Source organism: Pimephales promelas, chromosome 7 (assembly GCF_988280905.1).
Source record: "Pimephales promelas chromosome 7, fPimPro1.hap1.1, whole genome shotgun sequence".
Classification (NCBI taxonomy): domain Eukaryota; kingdom Metazoa; phylum Chordata; class Actinopteri; order Cypriniformes; family Leuciscidae; genus Pimephales; species Pimephales promelas.
The window spans coordinates 20450255-20472349 of NC_142775.1; the positions used below are offsets into that span (position 1 = coordinate 20450255).

The window sequence follows — 22095 nt, forward strand, 5'->3', positions numbered from 1 at the left end:
TATTGGGTGCTTTTCAGAGTGCACTTAAAACACTTGTTCTCTTTAGCATTTGATAGTGCTTTGTAAGTTTTTATGTCATATGTTTGCATTGTTTTGTCTTTGTTTTTACTTGTGGTCTTGAAAGTGCTCTATAAATAAAGTTGAGTTGAGAGTAAAGATGAGAAGAAAGTTCTGTGACAGTTGATGGATGCAATATAGATGATAAACGCTTTTGTTTACCATTAGTTAGTAAAGACGCCAACATGCAATTGAGGTTTAGCATCCCTTTTGTCCGGTTGACAATGACAAAGTCCAAAAATGTTGACAGACAGAAAGAGAGAGTAAGTTACAGAAGTGGTTCTTCTTAACTGACGATACAGCGACTGAAGCCTTTGGGTTAAGAAACAGACAGGTGCAGAGAAGGCCGCTATCAGCTCGAACCTCAGGCACCCCCGGGGGAAAACGCGATCGACGCCCCCTCTCACCTCTTAAGACTCCCGCTGTCCGACAGGGAGGCCAGTGAGCCAAGGGAGCCTTGGTAAAAGCTTTTCAGGAAAGTGGGGGTGTGGAAGGAGGACGAGAGACTGAAGTAGGAGTCACTCTCAGAGACACTGCGCACTCTTGAGATACCAACAGTGCTGAGGGCCGAAACATAAAAGGCCCACGACAAATACACATTTCATTACAAAGGTCTAAACACAGCCATGGAACCACAATCTAGAACACATGAGCGCCTCTGAGCAGATGAAAGATTATAATTATTTTTAGGTTTTGCCTGGATTTACTGGATCATTTTTTACCATTACTTTTTTAAATGCTGAAAAAGTAAAAGTTCTGACAAAAATACATAAGCTTAATATAATTTTACCTATATTAAATCTATTAGAGATGACAATATATTTGGGGGAAATTCTCAGTATGGGCTGACACTAGATAAATTAACTGGCTTCAATTACTTTTCAAACAATTGACAGACTCCCATCAATAAAATGTTGATTCATTAAAAATTTGTTGACAAAATTCAACAATAAAAATCATATGCATCACATTCTCTAGATTTAGTAATTTTCTAAATGATTTGAATTAGTGCTAAATCCAACTATACACAGACATGCCACATGCACTCTTGACCATGTAAGCATTCATGCTCAAATTTGAGTTTATATGTATTGAAGAATATTTATGATTGTAAAAAAAAAAAACACAAGCAGTTTTCAGCACATCAGCACATAGCTGTGACTGTCTATTCATCATATGACTGTTGAATAACAGAAGTAAAGATAACTGGCTTTATCACATGAGAGCAAACAGGAAGAAATGCATTACCTGCTCTGCAGCAGCTCTGGGGCCAAAGACTGCTGCCGGCGCAGTGGAGCCTTACAGGCCTGGGATGAAACCTCAGTGAAGGAGATCTTCTTCTTGATGGGCGGGTGGCTGAAGGTGTGTGCCCGGCGACGGAACTGCGGGGCATCTGGGTCGTCCTCAAGGTAACTGGGTGGAGTCCCAGGTGGGGAGTCACCAGGAGAGTCGCCCTGCAGGGTGAGCAGATAATGAACCGGGTCAGTGATTTGTTGAACCCAACAACCTCAGACGATGAGATTATATTTCATGTCAGACAAATTAGTTTACCAATGAGTCCAAACTCAAATTCAATAAAGATCCATCCCAGACAGAAACAAGCAATTTACTGAAATGTACAACCTTCAAATTTCAGACAAAGCAAAACAACTGACTTGACACCAACTACATCAAACTATTGATTCTGAACTCACTCAGGATTTTCCCTCTCCCCGTCCTGTCTCGTTCGCTTCCCCAGTCAGAAGTGGCTGTGTTGGCGGTAGAGTGACACACTTTGTGATCTATTGTATGTTAATAGTCTGTGTAACAGAGCCACATCACACACACATGAACCATTGGAGGTGGACCGCAGCACAATGGAGGTTTTTGGCTGCTGTTTACTGTGATGGCTATAGGAAGGGTCTCTCTCTCTGGCTCTCTTCCTCACTCTGTTTCCTGTCCTTGTTGTATGGCAGTTCCTGAACCCATGCTCTCCTGTGAGTCAGTAAATAGCAGGGCCAGGAAACCAGTAACGGCTGCACAACGCTCTCTCTCCTTTCACTCGCACAAATCACAAACCCTGTCCACTTCCTTCAGCTGCCTACAGCTAAATTTGGGAAAAACAAATGACCCAAACAATATAATAGCTCTCGTCATGGTAATACCAAGGGAACGGGAGCCTTCAAACAGCGCAAGATTTGATCGATTTGAGACTAGTAATTATTCAAATGGCTTAGAAAAAAGTTTTACTGAGAAAAAGTATTAGTATAATTTGTTCACGGATGCCACTTCATTTTGTATACACAATTGTTTTGTATATTTTGTAGCATTTTTGGTTTGCACACATTTTGACCAATGAATCTCTGTGATTTTTCCAGTTGTTTAAGATTTCTGAATAAGGATTGTAAAAAAAAACTCAAAATTCAAGGAAAATTCACTAACATACCCATTACTATGGCTTGTGACTGCAAGCAATTTTAAAAGGGGACCTATCATGCAAAATTCACTTTTAAATGGTGCTTGAAAATACTTTAAAACAAGTGTGTACACAACCACCCTATAATGGTAAAAATCCACCCACTCCACTTTTCTAATCCCCATAAACAGCGTCTCAGAACAAGCTGTAAGCAGATTCTAGCAGTGTGACATCACATGAGCTTAAGCTCCACCCATGACAACTGACAGACTCTGCCCTATTAGCATATACCCTTTCCTGAGTTAGCTCTACAAACTCCACCATGTTTATCTCCTCGCCAGAGCATTTAACAGCTATTCAGTCAGGAGCAGCGAATGATTTTCTGTTTTTCTTTTCTTGTTTGATTCACATTAACAGCATTTATAGCAGAAGGTTCTGCATATTATGCGGCTTTCACTTTAATACACAGATCTAATATGAAGAGTTCAGATGCAAAAGCCTCTATTTGAAATTTTCTTCTAGAATGATCATTTTTATCAAGCTTTTATATTTAAGTTCAGTAATTTCAGTTAAATTGCAATAAAGATTACCTATTAATTGTCATTTAAGTGAAATTACTGAACTTGAATATATAAGCTTGATAAAAATGATCATTTTAGAAGAAAATTTCAAATGGCATTTAGAGGCTTTTGCATCTGAACTCCTCATATACACATGCGATTTCTTTCCCTGCTGTTCATATTCACAGACATAACTAACTATGATGTGATGTGAACTTCGTGTTTTTGACATAACCTTGAGTGTATTTGACAGTTTAAGTCCAATAAGACGTGAAAAAGAACTTAGTTTAATACTCATGGGACATGACGTCTGACAGCCAGCTCTCTTGTGTTTGTGCTTCAGATTTGTGTGCTCAGAAAAAAACATACATCAGAAGTTTAGACTGATATGACTTTAAAATGCATGCAGATAATAAACTTTCATGATAAGAAATGCAGTGCCAAGTGACCATGATAGATAATCAAAACAAAACAGATGTTTTAGTTTTTGGGAGACTATCAGAGGCACAAGCTGTAAAGGCTCTGCCATTTTCTGGAAAGCGGGGTGGAGAGCAGCAGCTCATTTGCATTTAAAGATACATGCACAAAACAGCATGTTTGTCCTTCCACTCAAAAACGCCCATTTACAACAAGGTATAATAAATGATCTGTAGGATACATTTTAGGCACATTCTGGGGACACCTGAGACTTATATTATCTTGTAAAAGTGGCCCAATATACACTTTATCCCATTTCTCTATTTTTCTGTCAATTTTGTACCCCATTATAAAGAGACCGCGGGGTGGGTGGGTGGGAAGAATTGGTAGATAGGTTGTTGTTTGTTGTGTTTCTTTTTGGCATGTTTATTGTCAAAATTTAAAATCTAATAAAAAAAGTGGCCCAAAATGTACCCTTTAAGCAATATTTAATCACATAAATATTTTAGAGCAGAGCATAACTAAATAAATGGATATTTACTACATAAACTTCATAATACATACAACCTGATTTTCCTGAAAGAAATATAGACCTGAAAGAAATATAGAAAAAAAGTAGGTCTAGCAAGTCTTATATTTCTGTAATTCACACAGATCAAATACAAATATGCTGGCAGAATAGATTGCTAGTTGAGAAACACTGCTTTGATTAATGTTTTTAATGATGACTATGTGAAAGGTTAACTAAACAGCATGAACCGGTTTAAACATGAGGTGGTTTAAACGTGGCTAATTAATCATTCAGAGAGCTTGACATTTTATTTTTTAATGTAAAAAATGACCGAGGTCCAGACCTCATAGCTTGCTATGGCCATGCGCAGTACAACAGTAACGTGTCATTCATTCTCCATTTATTCATCTTCTCATATCAAATCAAATCACGTACAGATGAACGTGTTCTCGCCACCTACTGGTGAACGTGTAAGCACGATTACACGATTGACATTTAGTGCATCAAATCGCACAACAACTATCTGGCATGTCGTTTACACCTCAAAACACCAACTTTTGTATATTGAAACTGGCAACGTCCTGGCAAGATCCTTGATTAGTTTACTGGGTTTCGTTGCCAGAGAACGACGTGCTTGCCCGCCAGCCGGTATTTTTGACATCATGTGCAAAGTATGAATTGGAGCTGCTGTGTTCTCAGAACTGATTCACAGTACATACAGAACATGGAAGAGAGCCATGTGTAAGGAACTGTTAGATTGTAACATGCTATTGAGAGCTGAAGTTTAAACATGAGAGAAGGTGCTCACATTGACAGTGCCTCTAAGGCCATGTGAGGACCCTGTGGGAAGGTAGAGCTGACTGATTTGTTAGTCCAGAGACCCAATCTTACCATCACACACACCTCACATTTCACACCCCACCGAGACAGAGGTTGACAGAGTCAAAACAAGCCAACACCTACAAGTGAGACCCCCTGATGAGACTGACAGGCCAGCTTTAATCATATTACTCATGCTTATGCTTAAAAACATGTGTATCATAACACAGCATTGGTATTATGTGGTGGTAACTGACACCACAGAGGCATGCCAGCAGGGGCAGAACAGAGATGTGATTCTTGGCAGGGAGAGAACAAGAGCTGGGGTTAAAATGACAGTATTCACGTGTGTTGTGTGATACTCACGCGGTCAAAGCTTCCCATACTGCCCAGACGCATTCGCATACGGCTGGCTCCCTAGGGAAGAAATTAGGCAACTTGAATGTCAGAATTTACATATACACAGACTTTATGAATAATGTATAAAAATAAAAATTCTGTTATCCATTAATCAACATGTCATTCATCATTCACAAACCTATATGATTTCAGTCTTTCATAGAACACAAAACGATGTTTTATTAACAAAGTTCAGGAGGAACACATTCAGTTAATTAACACGAGTGGAGTATACTCAGCAATCAATGATAAGAGGTGTATACATAGATTCAGCAATGTCACTCCATTGATAGTTTAGCAGCATCCCTCCACCACCCCTTCTCCACACTTCCAGTCCTAAACACTTACATAGGAGGAGTACTCTGGGTACGGGCCAAGCTCGGAGCCCTTCCCCCGGACAGCACGCCAAATACCCATTAAACCTTATCCACTCTAACTCATTAAAGAAGATTTGTGTAGTTTGAAGTATTTTAATGCTGCTTTTTTCCATGTAACAAAAGCTGATAGTGACCATCCAAAAAAAATTTAAGCTTGATTTGAGCTTCAAGAAAGAAAGAAATTCATACAGGTCTGGATGGAACAACATGAGGGTGAGTAAACGACAGAAGATCATTTTTTTTGTGAACTGTCCCTTTAACTGAACACAGACGCCTAATGGAGAATTCCGGCTTAGCTGGTCTTTATCCTTAAGCAATGATATTGCGAGTAAATACAGCAGCTGGTTGAGATATTATAGTACTGTACACACAAACAAAGGTATTATTCATAGTAGAAGGGTGGGTAAATGGGTCAATCCCCATTCATAGACCATTAAGACACAGACGAAAAAAACACACACACACACACACATACCCGTGATAAGATGTTCTCCAGGGAGCTCGTCAAAGAACTCCGGGCTTTGTTCTTCAACAAGTCTAGTTTATTGCGGCCCGCAGTGGAGTTATCAGAGGTCAGAGTGCTGCCAGAAGCATTCTGCTGTGACACAAAGGAATAAAACTGAGTGAATTAGTGAGAATGAATGCCCTGTAAGATTAAATAGTTTTCTGAGGAATGCATGTTCTGCACTTGGTGACATTTTACTTAATAGATGTTAAAATGATGGAAGCAAGACCAAACCACAAAGACTGGGAGTAAATGGCTCCAGCTAGCATTTTGCACCCAATAAGTGATAAAATAATGCCAACATTTTCCTATTTATATGTTGTGATTTGTAAAGTCACAGTGTGTACAAATAACAAGGTCATATGAGACACAGCCATCTTTTAACTGTGTACAGGGGTTAAAGTAAATAAATTCCTGAGCCTGACCTTTTTTTTGGTGTGTGGGGGGAGACTGACTTATCTTGAATGGCACCTTTTATTACAGCTGTATCTTATTGCCATATTTTTATGAATGTAAGCCAGTATCACTAATATTATAGCTACTGATGTCTCGATGAAAATGATTTTTCCCAAATTTTAAATATTAGGCTTTAAAAAAATAAAAACCTTTAATTTAAGTGAACTTAAAACAATCCTCACGTAAACCCATAATAAATTACATTTAGCCTATACCATACAGAAATTTAATAAGTTTATAAAACAGTCCTCACTGCATTAATTATAAATGAAATATAGATTAATCCTTATCAAAGCTACAAGCGTTCTTTAGTCAAGAGCAGTTAGTAATTGTCTCCGTTCCCTCTGTTCTTTAGGTTTACTTTACTGACGGACAGAATTAATGGCTCCTGTCACTTTAAGATCTGCCACTGCTGATAGGATCACACATCTCATTCTCTCACTACTATTTACTTCCATTTAAGATTTTATTCAACTAATTTAAGACTGTTCTTGGGAGGATACTTGAAAAAACAGAAATTTTGGCATAAATGTGTGTGTTATTGTTCGTTCAAGCGCGAAAGAGAACTCCATACTGGCGTGTGTCTTTCTGTGCGTTGTGTGTGTGTGCGTCAGGAGGACATAGGGAAAATGTAAATAGGAAAATGTTGGCGTTATTTTGTCACTTATTGGGAGCGGTATGCTAGCTGGAGCCATTTACTTCCAGTCTTTGTGCTAGGCTAGGCTAGCGGTGTGTGTATCAGAGTTACAGCATGCAAGGAGATGAAAAGTGTATGTACGGACTTTTCTAACTCTGGGGGATACGGTGAATAAGCTAAAGTCCCAAAAGTCAGTGTGTTCCTTTAAAGCACAGATTGAGCACATTGGAAGCCTTGCCAACCATTGCTTTCACTGTACAGTTGAAAGGGTAGGCAGATAGGATTGTTGTTTCCATGGTACCTTATAAAAATTGTCTGTATACATACACAAATTATATATATATATATATATATATATATATATATATATATATATATATATAATACATCTAGCTTTTAAAATTGAAATGAAATCAAATAGATCCCTATTTACTTATATATATATATATATATATAAGTAAATAGGGATCTATTTGATTTCATTTCAATTTTAAAGCTAGATGAGAGAAATGTTAACAGAGGTGAACTACTCTGAAAACATACAGTCTTGTTTAGACTTCATGTGACAAGCACATGTTTAGAAAGGCACCTGCATTCATTCAGGTGCTCCGTTCTAATCTCTATTCTGATGACTCTTACAACCTGTCTTATCCTATTAAAGGGAGGTCACAGTTTCATGACTTTGCAAGGTGGCGTGAGTGGGCGAAGTTAGTGGTGCATTTTTGTTGCTTTTGTATTTTTGCTACCTGTGAGACTTCTCCAATATGAACATGAGATTTCTGCTTGGTCTCACACAACTGTCGGAGGTGAAGAATCACAAGCTCGTTTTCTTCTTGATCAGATGCTGGCTTCATTTTCTAATGCATGAGAAAACAAACTAAATATACAATAGATAATTGGAATTATAGGATATTTAGTTAAAGGACTAGTTCAGTATTTTACACTTAAAGCCCTGTTTTAAGATCGTTTCTGATGAAATAGAACAGTTAAGAATGAAATTTGGACACATACTGCTGGCCCGAGAATTTTCGGTTTGAACCAAAAACCGAAATACACCTTTAAAAGAATATTCTTGGTCAAACTTACTGTAAGCTCTACTCATGGTATCAATTTTGTCAAATACTTTGAAAATATATATATATATTGACTACACAAATAAAAATAAATTATACAGTAATAGACTTACAATGAAAGTCTTTTTTTTTTTTTTTAAAGACATTTTGATTTGTGAAGTCCTCAATTGTCATTTGAGGACTTCACAAATCAGAAACCGAAAATTCTCGGGCCAGCAGCATGTGTCCAAATTTTAATCTAAACCGTTTTATTTTATCAGAAACGATCTTAAAACAGGCCTTTAAGTGTAAAATACTGAACTTGTCCTCTAATTTGTTTGCGAAATTTCTCCTGGTTTGCCTACCTGCACCCGTTCAAATATGTTCACCTGCTCGTTGTCGCTCAGTTGTGACAGGTACTTCTGAATGGCTAGTTTCGCCCTGGGAGGATACAAGCCTGGGACATTGAGAGAGACACACACTGGAATATTGTGCTAAAACTGAGACGAGTACATTGAGTGAGATTATGGAAGCTGGTGGCTTTACCTTCAATTCTCTCACAGAGCTTGTGCAAGTCGTGCATTGGACAAGCCTCGCACAGTTTGATTTGGTTCTTGGAGCTCTGCATAGCTGCTGCTGTGGTAAAGGCTTGTTTTAGGGTGAGCATTACTTCATCCACCTAAGAAAAGCATTTGTAGAGAAAATTAAAGTAAAAAATAAAAAAAATTAAAAAATCACCTTTAAAAGAATATTCTTGGTCAAACTTACTGTAAGATCTACTCATGGTATCAATGTTGTCAAATACTTTGAAAAAATATATATTTTGAATTATACATTAATAGAATTACAATGAAAGTCCTCAATTGTCATTTTGAAATTAGACAACCTTTCCACACAAATTAACATCTGGTTATCAATTTATGATGCATATCATGTGCTTGTCATGGCCATGAAATGAGTTGAAAGATTATATTACTGTATAACTTTTGCTCAGATAAAATTTGCAAGCGGTAGCATATTCTGCTTCAGAATTATGTTTATACTGTACTTTTGGCAAAACCGTTTCACATTTTAAACATTCATAGTATTTATAGTGCTGTACATTTGACTTTTTTTTTTAGAAATCAAGGTAGTCCACATTATTTCTTTGAGGTAATCAACAGCAAAGCATCCATATAGCCCAAAAACAAGGAAAAACCTTTATGTTTGCATATCAGCTGTACAATGAGACCTTATCTGTACATCGTGTGCAAAAACACAGGTCTAATCCTATTCATCCTCTGGGTGGCAGTCAGTTGGCACAGAAATCAGCGTACTAAAGGTAATGTCCACAAGATAGGCAAGTGAGAGTCATTGTTTCCATTGTACCTTAGGATGAATAATTAATCAGTGTGGTGACAACAGGTGCTGCAAGCAGGTCAGGACTCACCAGAGACTCACTAGCGCACTGGAACACGTAACACACATACTGGGCTGGGCCAGACACCTCCACATCCCGACAAATAAAGCCAAAGTGATCTGTCTGTTTAACACCCTGCAGGCACAAGAAATTACATCCATAAAAGACTAACAGACAGACAGGGCTGCAAGTCACAGTGACACACAACATGTAAAAATTCACTTCATAAGACAAATTATCCTACCTCTGAATTCTGATTGGAAGAAAGTGCGATTACACATCAACTGAATTGCATATTAACACATAACCTTGTAGGTATTATTATTGGTAATACATATCATTTTTATTTAATGAACATTAGTATATTATTAGTATATAATATTTCTGTTGCTGTCATTTTATGAAACCAATAAGCGCTTAATCAATGTTTTGGGGGATTTTAGTATGAATAGCTTATAGATAATAGTATGGCTAACATAGTGTTCTCCAAAACACTGCCAAAATTAAGATATAAGCCTTTAAAACTTACAGTCTCTCACTTTCGCCAATATGGATCAATGATTTTGATGACATCATGCTGCATTGCAGCTTCTCATCAAAATTTCTGTCCAATCAAATGCTTATAAATGCTCATTAACATTATAAACATTTTCTGAAGCTGGGCTAAAATCAGTCACTGTTCACACATTTACTATTTTCTACATGATTAATGGCTTTACTGAGCTGTGAGTGATATAAACAAAATGCTATTGGCTATTATTAAAAAGGGGAGGAGCTGCTCAATATGTCCTGTCCTGTCTTAATGTTTAAAGTGTAAATTACGTCAACACATTTAATAATGCTATGTCCTTTAAGGATTAGCATTACAAAAATACTGTAAATAAAATCGCTCAACTCATGACCTTGTTCTTGATTGACCTATTGCCTTAATATTCAAATCACTGTCCTGTTATACACATGCAAAACATGCACTTTTATCGTAAGACATAGACAACAGTAAGAATTATGGCAGTTTGAAAGGTCTTTTTATGAGAACATCAATTTATATGACAAAGAAAAATATAAATATTCTAAATTTGGACAAAATCTTATGTCAGTTACTTGGAACTTGTTTTGAACAGCACTGTGTGACAACATATGGTGACATTAAATATGAGACGTACAAAGAGCTTATCTCTAAAACCAAACAATCCTAATCCTTTCACACACAGACCTGGGAACAGGATGAGATGTCCTTAAAATTCTTCTCCAGAACCACAGTTTTAGTTTCAGGGCTGATGAGATTCACTTCAAACCGTCCAACCTGCACATAAAAAAGCAATTTGATAGCATATTTTGTTTATTGAGAAGCAGTAGGAATAAAAACACAAATATTAAGCTAAATGTCTGATAAATGATAACTCTCATGGCAGTGTTTTCTGAGAGCTGTATTTGCATTTCAAAAAAAAAATCTTACTTAACAACCAAGGTCATAGATTGCAAGTGTTTTCTTAACCAAATGACCATAAAGACACCTCCCCCTAAAAACTGTTTAAAGGGAAATGTGACCCATCATGCATGCTAATTAGCAGGAATTTGACTTCTAAAAAGAAGACATTTACATGCGTAGGCCCGTTTTTAAAGTTAAAAGGATAGCTCAACCAAAAAATTGTTTTTTGTTTTTTGTTCATAAAATTAAAGTCAGTTGTTTAGATCTCCATCAACACTCTATTCACACAATGGAAATAGAATCACCATAGTTGTTGTGTGGACTTCCCACTTCTCATAGAATCAGAACAATTATTAATACAGTATAGTTACCATCCTTTGTCTTAATAGGCCTTTGGCCTCTAACTCAATCACTGGTGAGTGAAATCTAACATTATACATATATTATTTATTCACCTAGCGTGAAATTGAGTAGCATATGGGATCGATTTACTCGCAATGTATAGGGTTTGCCCATTAACTTTCATTGTATGGACAAAAACAGTTGAAAGACTCAATATCTTTTTTGTTTCAACATGAGGGAATTTCAGTTTTGAAATCATCTGTAAAGGTACATGAAATCACAGACTAAAAGTTTGTGTGATACCTGGAACAGCATTGTACGATTCTTGTCAGCATCAGTAGGCTGCACGTTATTGGGCGCGCTAGCATGTCTCCTACGCGTTGACCCCTTGCCAGTCTCTCTGGGCTTTTTCTGCAGGCCACCCGCGAGGCTATTACAGCGCGTACGAATCTCCTGCTGCTCCCCAAATCCCGAGTCCTCCAAAATGCACTCAGGAAAGGCCCCTCGCAAGCTGCCTGTACTGGAAGAGTTGGTCAAGGCCAGTTTCCCATTTGCCAACTCAGACAGGTCTTCCTCAATCGAGCCATGTTCTGCCTCGGGTTCGTCAACTTCGCAGAGGGAGGAGCTAAGAGGGTCGTCACCCATGATGAACTCTACGGGGGCTTCGGTGGAGCTACGCTGGCCACTGAGAAGCCGCAGACGCTTCCGTTCAATCTCGTGTTGGCGAAATTTATCAATGCAGTCGTCAATTAGGGTTGAAGGCGCTTTCTTGTAGTTGACAGTCACTTTTCCACAGTAAAGTACTTCAAACTTCTGGGAGTTGTAGAAAGACTCGTCACTATCTTGCTTGGGCTTGCTTTCCTCCTTAAGTGCAGCCTTGGACACCTGTCTAATGCTGCTAATAACCTCAGGCACCTGGGGAACAGGGTAAGACATTAGATCAACCATACCAAGGACAAAACGTCTATAAAAAGGTTCAGTGGTCACGTTACATTTTTGGAGTGAGACATGCAGGTTGCATAACTAACTATGTTCAGCCCCTAAGGAGCAATTTAGGAGTCAGTAATACAAAAGCCAAGGCAGACTTTTCCCTGGTATCTGATACTACTATCGATCATTTAGAATGAAACCTGGAGCTAAGAAAACAGATATCTGTTTTTGTAATCCTGAACATCAGTAGGAATCTTTTGAAACTAGATGCAAGGGTATAGGTTTAATTGTAACATGGGTTGAGAAATTTTTTAAATCAGCAACACTATACATATCCACACAAATACTTTACCTTTATTTTATCTTGTATTAAAAATGTTCTTTCCCAGGATCTAACACTCTGGTTTCAAACAACTGAGATACTGTAATGTATATTAATTATGAGAAAAAGAAAAAATATATATATTTTGTTGTCCCAAACAATCCTGAGGGGGAAATAAAAGAAAGAAAAAAAGTGTTTAAAACATTCTTAAGAATGTTTTGTGAATCCAACTGAATTTAACTGAAACACCATTTTTGGAAAGATTTTAATAGGCTGATTTTAGGCTCCTCGCAGAAAAGCACGGGACAATAAAGAAACTGTGATTTATAGGGGCTTGGGTTTTGAACAGCAGCATTTACATAATTCCCATAAAACTCATGCAGTCACAAGCCATGCAAAAGTGTTGCCCTTGTAGCGCCTAATTTCACTTATTACAGGAAACAAAGTACTTAATTTTGTAAATGAAAACATGACATTTATAAACATTTATATTTATATTCCCTAGCTTTATTACATTTAGTCACAGCTGAGATCGAAAGAAACTTTGGTAAACGGTCATCATGGCTCAAGTCCCCACTGTCCATAATCAAATCTGTATTCAAGCTTTTGGTTGTAAAACTGGTATATTAACTGGTGGCAAATGTCAGATATATCTCAAAGTATATTATGCCATGTTCTCTTGTGCCTTTGCTTGGCTTAGAAATGTTCTAGATTGGCTCTCAGGTTCAAGTGTATAAAAGGTTATGGCAACGTTAAATATAACTGATTTACATCAGCAAGACACATCTTGTTTGAGAGAATACAATAAGGAGTCTGGTGACAGAATTGGGTCTGATGCCAGGAACACTCAGAGGTGAAAAGAAATGAAGCTCCACAGACTTTAAACACACACTAAGCCAGCTCAAACTAGACCGGAAGAGCATGTTTGACTGGCCTGATCTGGATGACTACCATAAGCCTGGTGATGGTATAAGATTGTATCTGAGCTGGCTTAACATAAACAATAAATCCCTGAAGTTGCATTCAGGGAAAACAAACAGAGTAGAGAGAATTAAGTTCTAACAAGAAACGGTTTCAGGCATGGTTTAAACGAAGGTTGGAGTTTCCTTAGACACAACAAGCTCTGAGACACTTTAGCATGTTGCACAGTCAGTGCACTAGACGAGTGCTAAGCACTAATGTGAACAAGAATCCTGTCGATATAAACATCTTCCAGGAACTAAAGCCCTGTAATGGATACAGAGTGCTTGCTGCATGAAAATACAGTCACATGGATTACTTGTTCAAGTAATGTAGAGCAAGTCAAACATAACTGCAGGCTGTGCACACTGTTCTCATATAAAGCTAACCCATGAAAACTTTCACATTAGAGGCTTGACTTGTTGATTTACCAAGTCACTGGGCATAGCTACACCCATGATATAAATCATTGTTTCATGTGCAATCAGGTACAACAAACACCTAACATGCCACATTAAATTTCAGCTCATAACTCAATATAATATGGCTTTTAGAGAATTGGTGTGCTATTACTTGAAGCAATCAGCCTTATCATTTTTTTCCTGGTGTGCAAAAACCACTGAAGGAGGGACCGGAGTTAAATATAGAACCAGAATATCACAGAGACTTGAGGCTGGGAACGTAACTATCCAGAAAACCGTATAAACCACATTAAAGTCCACTCAAAATGCTTTGGCAACCGCATAGCAACAACCAGGAAACCACCCAGAATAGCCTAGCAATTTAGCAGTAAATTCTACATGGGTACATTTTCTTTACATTGCAATTGGTTTTATGCAATTATTGCAGGCACTTCACGAGTGAGTCAGGAGTAAAAAATAAAGACAATTGAGACCTCTGTGGTCCACTACACGTCTGTCAGTAAATATAGCTCAGTTTAATGCAAGCATTTCATTGAAACCCTAAGGCTAACTGGTGGAAAATCATGGTGCAGCTGAGAGAAAAGGTTCCTTGAGATCAGGAGGAAAAGCAAACAATCCTTCAAGCAATCTTCTGCTGCAATGGGCTGCCTGTGCAAGCAGCAAAAAAGGGTGTGGCTGCTTGTTTTTAACTGACAAATGGCATATTTCCTAGGAACACTCACAGATTTCCAAAAAGACTCCTAGTAACTACCTAACTGAATAATCTGCAAAAAAGCAGATTTTTACATCTGCTAGTGAAAAGGCAATGCACACTAGTGCTGTTTTGAGGTCACATACCCATGAAAAGGCAGAATAAAAACATTCACCCACAGTAAACTTCTATGACCTCACCAAGCATCAGTGACAGAGTTTAAAACCCTTAAATGGTCTGAATTATTCAATTGCAAGATGATGCTAGACCCCCTTTAGTCGTCTAATAAATTATTTGCACTGAAACAAACATGTAAGGATGAAAGTAAGATAGTATGAATTACAAAAGCTGTATAAAAAAAAGAAATAATTTCTGTTGAAAATGATGACAATGTGAATGAATGTTGTTGGACTCTTTCTGGTTGTAAAACAAACATGTTCATAGTTAATGTGATGCACTATACACGTGCTTACAAGAGTAACCACGTGTATAGTGCATCACATTAACTATGATATTGTTTGTTTCACAACCAGAAAGAGTCCAACAACATTCATTCACATTGTCATCATTTTCAAAAGAATATCTATTCTTTTATCATTAAAAAAACAATGCTTTGTGAAGCATTTTGATTTTCATAAATAACTGCCACTATAAATAAGTGGTTTTGTTTTCTGTAACCAAATGCAATGACTTTCATACATTTTTAGGTGCTTTACATATGTGACACAGAGGCTTGATACCAGATGAGGAATATCAACCTCTTTGTTTTGTGCATCAAAGCTGTGGTATGAAAAATAGTTTAAACAAAGAAACTGTGATGAGAAATGCATGCTTTTCATAAGAATTGACAAAATACAAAGACCGATTAGTGCACATGACCTCCAAAATCTCTCTCAAGATTTAAAGAATGTGCAAAATTTGATCAATGTGCTGCCATGACCTCATGTTTAAAAATGCTTTAGGAATGCCGTTTCAAACTAAGATATAAAATGCAAACAGCAGACTTCTCAGTAAATTACGCCAGTCAACCCACATAAAAACTAACAGTGAAAACAGAGAAAGGAGCACTGAAAGATAATGAATCTGAAGATTCTTTAAAAATCTGTATTTAATTTCAGTATTTAGTTCAAATCTAAAGTACACAAATTAACCTTGACAGACCTAAACATATACAGCACAAAATCCTTTTATTTCTCAAAAAAAAAAAAATTGCTAACCCCCAGCACCAAGTCTGAAAATTCCTTACTTAAAATCCACATTAAAATATTGATTATTCATAGGTATAACATTGCTTTCTCTACAGTACCAAAAAACAATGCACTAGGACGCAGATTGGCATGACATCAATCTATAGGCCAATTACAAGGTATTCAGAGGAACTGGGTAAAACAGGACACAGTCCATATTCCAAAACTCTAACTTGGAGGTCTAAGTGGGTTATTATATCCTGTGCGACATTGCTTTTGCTTCATATTTTGATAACCGCTCCAAACCGCAAAACAAATAGCCTAGTCTTTAAAAAAATGCATCAGAAGGACCCCAGGCATTTTTTCTTGCCCACAGCATAAACAAACGTAATCACAGATAAAGCTTTCCTTTCATTTCTATCAGTATAATGAGGCCAAGCATCTGTGCACATAGTATATCATTATGAAAAGAATCATAACCTTACTTTGTTGCCCTTACTGGGTGGGCTATTCTATGCTGAAGGTGGAGTTATAAATAAGGGACCAGCGGGTTCCCCCACAGCCTTAATGTCATTCCACAGGCAACTAGGAAAGGATTGATCGGGCTGCATTTAGACTGAGATATATTTATATGCCTTAATGCCAGTCTCAGAAAACTGGCGGGACTATAGTGCATGGTAGCACTTCAAAATGAGCCAGCAGCCATCTTAAGATGTGAGCAAAGACACATTCCTCCTGGAGTATCTAGCACGTGTTGATATCCAGCTACGTGTTGCTATTTTATTGCATAACACATGACGGTGATGTATGCATGTTGCCTCTGGAGCTCAACATGCACACACAAGAGGACCGACACCAGGAAGAGAAACTTTCCCTTCCTCACATTCACTTCTGTAGTACTTTTACCTTTGAGAATATATACAACAATAATATAAATAGCACACATAATGTGGCACATGCAAATAAAAATGATTTATTTTCAAATGAAATCCACAGAGACACAACGAGATATGCTATAGCAAATCACTGAATAATGTTTCACCAAAAACAAAAAAGCACATTGAACAGGCTTCTCAAATATAGCTCAGCAGCAGAATAACATTAGGGTTACATTACAACTAATTACAAAGATCAATATGATGGAACAGAGTACACTCTAAAAAATGCTGGGTTGTTTTAACCCAACTTTGGGTCAAATATGGACTAACCCAGCCGTTGGGTTAAATTTTTACATTACATTTTTAACCCAACATTTTGGGTTTGTCCATATTTGACCCAAAATTGGGTTAAAACAACCCAGCATTTTTTAGAGTGTACTCAGATACAACTGCAGTGCATCATGGTTTTTATTGTTGTTTCAAGGCATCATGACAGAGCGCAGAGGAGCGGGTGGGGGGTATTTCAATATTCTGTGTGTGTATTTTCTAGCTGATCTGATTAATCCTTTCTACTTGTGTGCCAGGAGAGATCTGACCCACCTTTACATGATGCTCTGTAAATCTAATTCCTCTGGTGCAACGGTGACCTAAATACTGGCGTTTATCCAACTGACAAAGACCGGTCAATCATACAGGAGACTAAACATCAGGGTGCATTATCCCTGGTATTGTAAAAGTTTAGCATGATTCATTATTTCTGTTGAAAAGGTCAGGTGGACACAGAAAGTAAGGTTGTTATATAACAACCTTCCTTTGTCTATCTTTATTTTGTGTGTGTGTGTGTGTGTGTGTGTGTGTGTGTGTGTGTGTGTGTATATATATATATATATATATATAATACACACACACACACACACACACACAAACTAGAATACATTTGGTAAAGAGGCAGTCCCAACCAACAGTGGAAAAAAAAACTTCAAATAAATTAATGTGAGAAATTCACACAAGTGAATTACGAGATTTTACATAGATAGATAGATATTTAAGAATATATAAACATTTAAATAAAAAAGCTGTTAGGCTAATATCAGTAAAATAAATAAAGTAAAAATTATGGTCAAATCATGTAATTTATTCATATAGGGCCTGCTAAAAAAGAACCGATAACCAGTCCTCTAATCATAATTTACAAAATTATGTAATTTAACAATAGACCAGATATTTAATAGTATAGTACATCATTTAAGTTGAAAAGGTGTTACTATTGATAAATAAATAAATAAAAATAATGCTCAAAAACCGATGCCATTTATTCATAAAAAAGAACCGATAACCAGTCTAACCTCTAATCCAATCCCCTGACAGGGTTAACTGAATATCTGTAAAAAGTAAAAAAAAAAAAAAAAAAAAAAAAAAAAAGATCTGATATATTTATAAACATAATTATTTATGTTGAAAATGTGTTAATGTCTGTAAAATAAATAAAAATTATGATAAAATATAGTCATTTATTCATATTGCCTACCAAAAAGAACAGACAACCATATACCTCCAATCCAATCCACTGAAAGAGTTATCTTAATATCTGTATAATTTTTTTTTTTTTTTAACCAAAATTAGGTCTTTTAACCATAGCCCCGATATTTAAAAATATATAACCAAAGTTAATATTGGAATAGGCTAAATAAATAAATTAGTGGTCAAATTATGCCATTTATTCATAAAGAACCCATAACCAGTCGACCTCTAATCCGAACCCCTTAAAGTGTTGATTCATAAACTATAAGCAATCTGTGCCCTTGGGCAACACATTAACCAAACAAAACGCTTACCAGCTAAATCAGTGGCCAAACATACCTGATTTGGATCGCATGCTTTGAACACATGGCATGCCATCTCAGACTCTGGGTTCTCTGGTTGACTTCTGATAAGGTAGGCAAAATAAGACAAGTCATGACTATTGTGGATAAACCTGGATATAAACTGTGCTTTGTGTTCGAATATGAACACGGACGGGTTGCTGCTGTTTGAGGGGACGCAGCGGATCAGAGAGGGCGAGAGAGTCAGCTGGACTTCTCTGGCCTGTGCGGGTCCGGGCTCGTTCTTCTCACTTTTCCTCCGGATCTCCGCCACCAGCCACGGGAGCATGGGCAGCGTGGTTCGGCTGTCCAGAGACGACCAGCCCATGTAACACAGCGCAAACCTCTTGTCTGCCTTTTGATTACTGTCATTATTATTATTATTCCCTTTGCCATCCTGTCCCTCCATCTCTCCAAGGGCCCCGGGACAAAGACTTAGTTGCTTTGTGCAACAACTCTATGCCGTTATACCACTAAATGCCTAAATAAATACAGGCATCGGTCAGTAGGCTATGTGAAAGCAACTGGAAACATCTCCTCGCACGTTAATGGTAGCCTATAATGATCATCACGCTTTAAGCAAAAGTGCGTGAGGATCGTGTGTCCTGAAGAGCTCACGCTACAATAATACTTGCAGCTATAATGATACTTGCTTTTAATGTGCACCGAGGCTTTTATTCCAAGGTCATATCACTGTTTAAAAATAAAAAAACTTCCACTCGAAGCGAAAAATCCATATATAAAGTTAAACGATTTGCCCCAGAATACACAACTGCGCGTCTTATTCCTGCAGATTTATTGAGTCCCGACGCCTCGGATTGTGGTCTTCGCCGCGGACAAACGTCATGTGTCAAGTTGCAGATCAGCTGGAGTCCTTTAAAGTCGCTGCACATCACTTTTTTATGGGTTATTATTGTGTCATTTAACGGCGTTGGAGAACAGAGAGTGCTGTTGTTCCAGGAGGAGTGGCCGCAGCAGCCACATGAGAGGCGTTCACTTGAACGCCCGCGCGCGCGTGTGTGTGTGTGGATCTCTGGCTCCCCTGCGTCTTCAGGAAACACATGGCACTGGCTGAGAAAAGCAAGTGAACTATGGGATATCGAAATAGTTCGATTTTTGAGCTAGTTGCCAAACTTATTACTCCATCTGAATATTTTATATTATGCCCCAATTGTGAATATTGATATTTTGTCATAATGACAGTTCAACATTTTGTTTATAATGTCAGTGTGTTTTTATTGTGTAGCTAAGCTACAATTGTTTATCAAACACTAAAATGTTCATATTCAAATTTTAATATTGAGAACACAATTCACAAAAAAAAAAAAAACTTTTTTACTTTTCGGATTACTTTTCAAATTGTATTTAATAAACCAACATCTCAGGAAAACGTTATGAAGTTTTAAATCAAATCATGCCTTTTCGTTACAGAAAATTGCATTGATTTCATACAGGACTTAAGTCATGTTTATCAGGGATAAGTGTGTGAATAGGGAAAGGTATTATAAATCAATATTCCTATGAAATAGATATTACCAATTATTACTCCCATTATTGCACTTCTTTTTACATTACATGTGGAAAAAGACAGTGTACTGTACAGATACGTTATATTGAATGGGACTACACATGTATGGCCATTATTGCATAAAGTAAAATGGTGTATCAATTCATTCCGTTATTTCTTTTATAGTTGAGAATCATCTTTGTACAAATCTTGGTTAAAAAAAAAATCCTGAAACCCAAGAGTTTAAAGTTAATGAAAAATCCCATTGTTTTTGCCAATACATGTAATTTTATTTTTTCAAACAACTGATTTCTGGTGTCTACTAAATAGGACATATCATAACATGTGAACAAAATATACATTTTCAAATATATTTTTATTAATATTACTACCATTTGTTTCTTATGCTCTAATGTTATGACAAAAAAATACTAAATTCAAAAAACCTTTTCTGAGCGAATGAACACTAAAAGTTGAGTCAAGAGATTTTACTGTGGATAAAGCATTCTTCACATTTCTAGTAAATACAGGGTGAGGCTCAGGGTGTGTTTAAGGTGAGCATACTTGTAAAATTCTGTGTGAATTAATGGTATCCTATGCAAGGGAAGTTACATTCGAGCAATTAATAGCAGTATTAAATAAAGTTTTGGGGTTTTTTATTTTTTTATTTTTGCCAGTATAGTGAATTGGATACAAATTACATTACAAGTAGGCTACTGAAAGGTTTGAAACATGAAACTGTACTTTAGTACAAAAATGATTCAATATACTCAAGGGCGCCCTCTGCTGTCTCTAGAAGCTATTACGTTTTTTAATGATAAAGGTTACTGTGGTCATATTTCGGAATCAAATACTAACATACATACTGCTACATACTATGTATTATACAGAGTAAACTGTCTACCCGAATTTGGCTGAATTTGAAACAGTATGTTTCCATACTTTTCTTATAATTTCTGCCATTTCTTTAGTATACACCACTATATGAATAGCAGAATATTGTAGAAATCGTAAAAGTAGTATACCAGTATGCAATTCAGAAGTATACAATCTGGATGCTGCTATCATCCACTCTTAGTTTTAAAACTAATTGTCCACCGGGAATTGATTGGATCATTTTTGTGAGGTACAGGTAGGTTGTGTTTCCTTTGCGTCAGTAAATTGCTTGACTAACACAGTAAGATATGATGAAATATCGAATTCAGTTCAGGACCTGCATCATTTTAATTTATGTTTCATAAAAGTATTAGCTGGTGAATAAAATAAATTGAAAACACATTTTTAAAAAGTTCTCTCATGTTACTATTGCTGTCATCTAGTGCTGACCAAGTGCCCAGCTTAAAACAAGATGCCATACAAATAGTAAATAGCATGAATATGAGAGACCATCAGAGACCAACTGCAGCCCATCATCACATTTAGCCTGTAATTTAGTCTGCAAAAGTTGCCATATTTAGGCACAGGTTCCAGGCCTTCAGAGAGTATTCACACCCCTTAAATTATTTCTCTCTCTGCTGTGTTGCAAGGTCACATTCAATCAAATTTAATCTGGAATCTTTCAGCCAAGACAAAACAGCAGATCAGTTCCACTGTCAAGAAGACAACAAAGCTGACAAAATTAGATTTTAGGAAAAATCTATAAATAAGTTAATTAAAAAAAAAAAAAGGTCATCTCAGGGTGTCAAACTCAGTTCCTGGAGGGCCACAGCCCTACAAAGTTTAGTTCCAACCCTGCTTCAACACACACACTTGCAGTTTTCAAATGATCCTGAAGGACTTGATTAGCTGATCAGGTGTGCTTAATTGGGGTTGACGTCTTAATGAATTTTTGCCTTAACCGTATATCCAACACCATCCTTACTATTAAGCATTGTGATGTTAAGCATTGTAAAGAATTGCAATGTTAAGAAGATGGAATACATAAAAAAAACATAAACAAAACAAAAAACAGTGGTTCAGTGAATAATTATATTGAACAATA

At 36.9% G+C, this 22095-nt stretch overlaps 1 protein-coding gene across 5 annotated transcripts in view; it reads right to left on the reverse strand.

The window, feature by feature from the left end:
• Positions 1–19645, reverse strand: part of tbc1d4 (TBC1 domain family, member 4) — a 34522-nt gene extending 14877 nt beyond the window's left edge. Inside the window, exons 1-11 of one of the 5 annotated variants that reach the window (XM_039655493.2) lie at positions 18606–19645; positions 11659–12270; positions 10798–10887; positions 9615–9719; positions 8732–8864; positions 8551–8642; positions 7880–7990; positions 6011–6130; positions 5126–5176; positions 1306–1511; positions 465–617 (exon numbers count right to left, since the gene is read on the reverse strand). In XM_039655493.2, coding sequence (XP_039511427.2) covers positions 465–617; positions 1306–1511; positions 5126–5176; positions 6011–6130; positions 7880–7990; positions 8551–8642; positions 8732–8864; positions 9615–9719; positions 10798–10887; positions 11659–12270; positions 18606–19016 — 2084 coding nt within the window. In that variant the 5' untranslated portion in view covers positions 19017–19645. Of the gene's footprint in view, positions 1–464; positions 618–1305; positions 1512–5125; positions 5177–6010; positions 6155–7879; positions 7991–8550; positions 8643–8731; positions 8865–9614; positions 9720–10797; positions 10888–11658; positions 12271–18605 lie in introns of all 5 variants that reach the window. The other 4 variants (XM_039655492.2, XM_089133198.1, XM_089133199.1 and 1 more) reach the window with 4 other exon arrangements.
• Positions 19646–22095: the final 2450 nt, after the last annotated feature.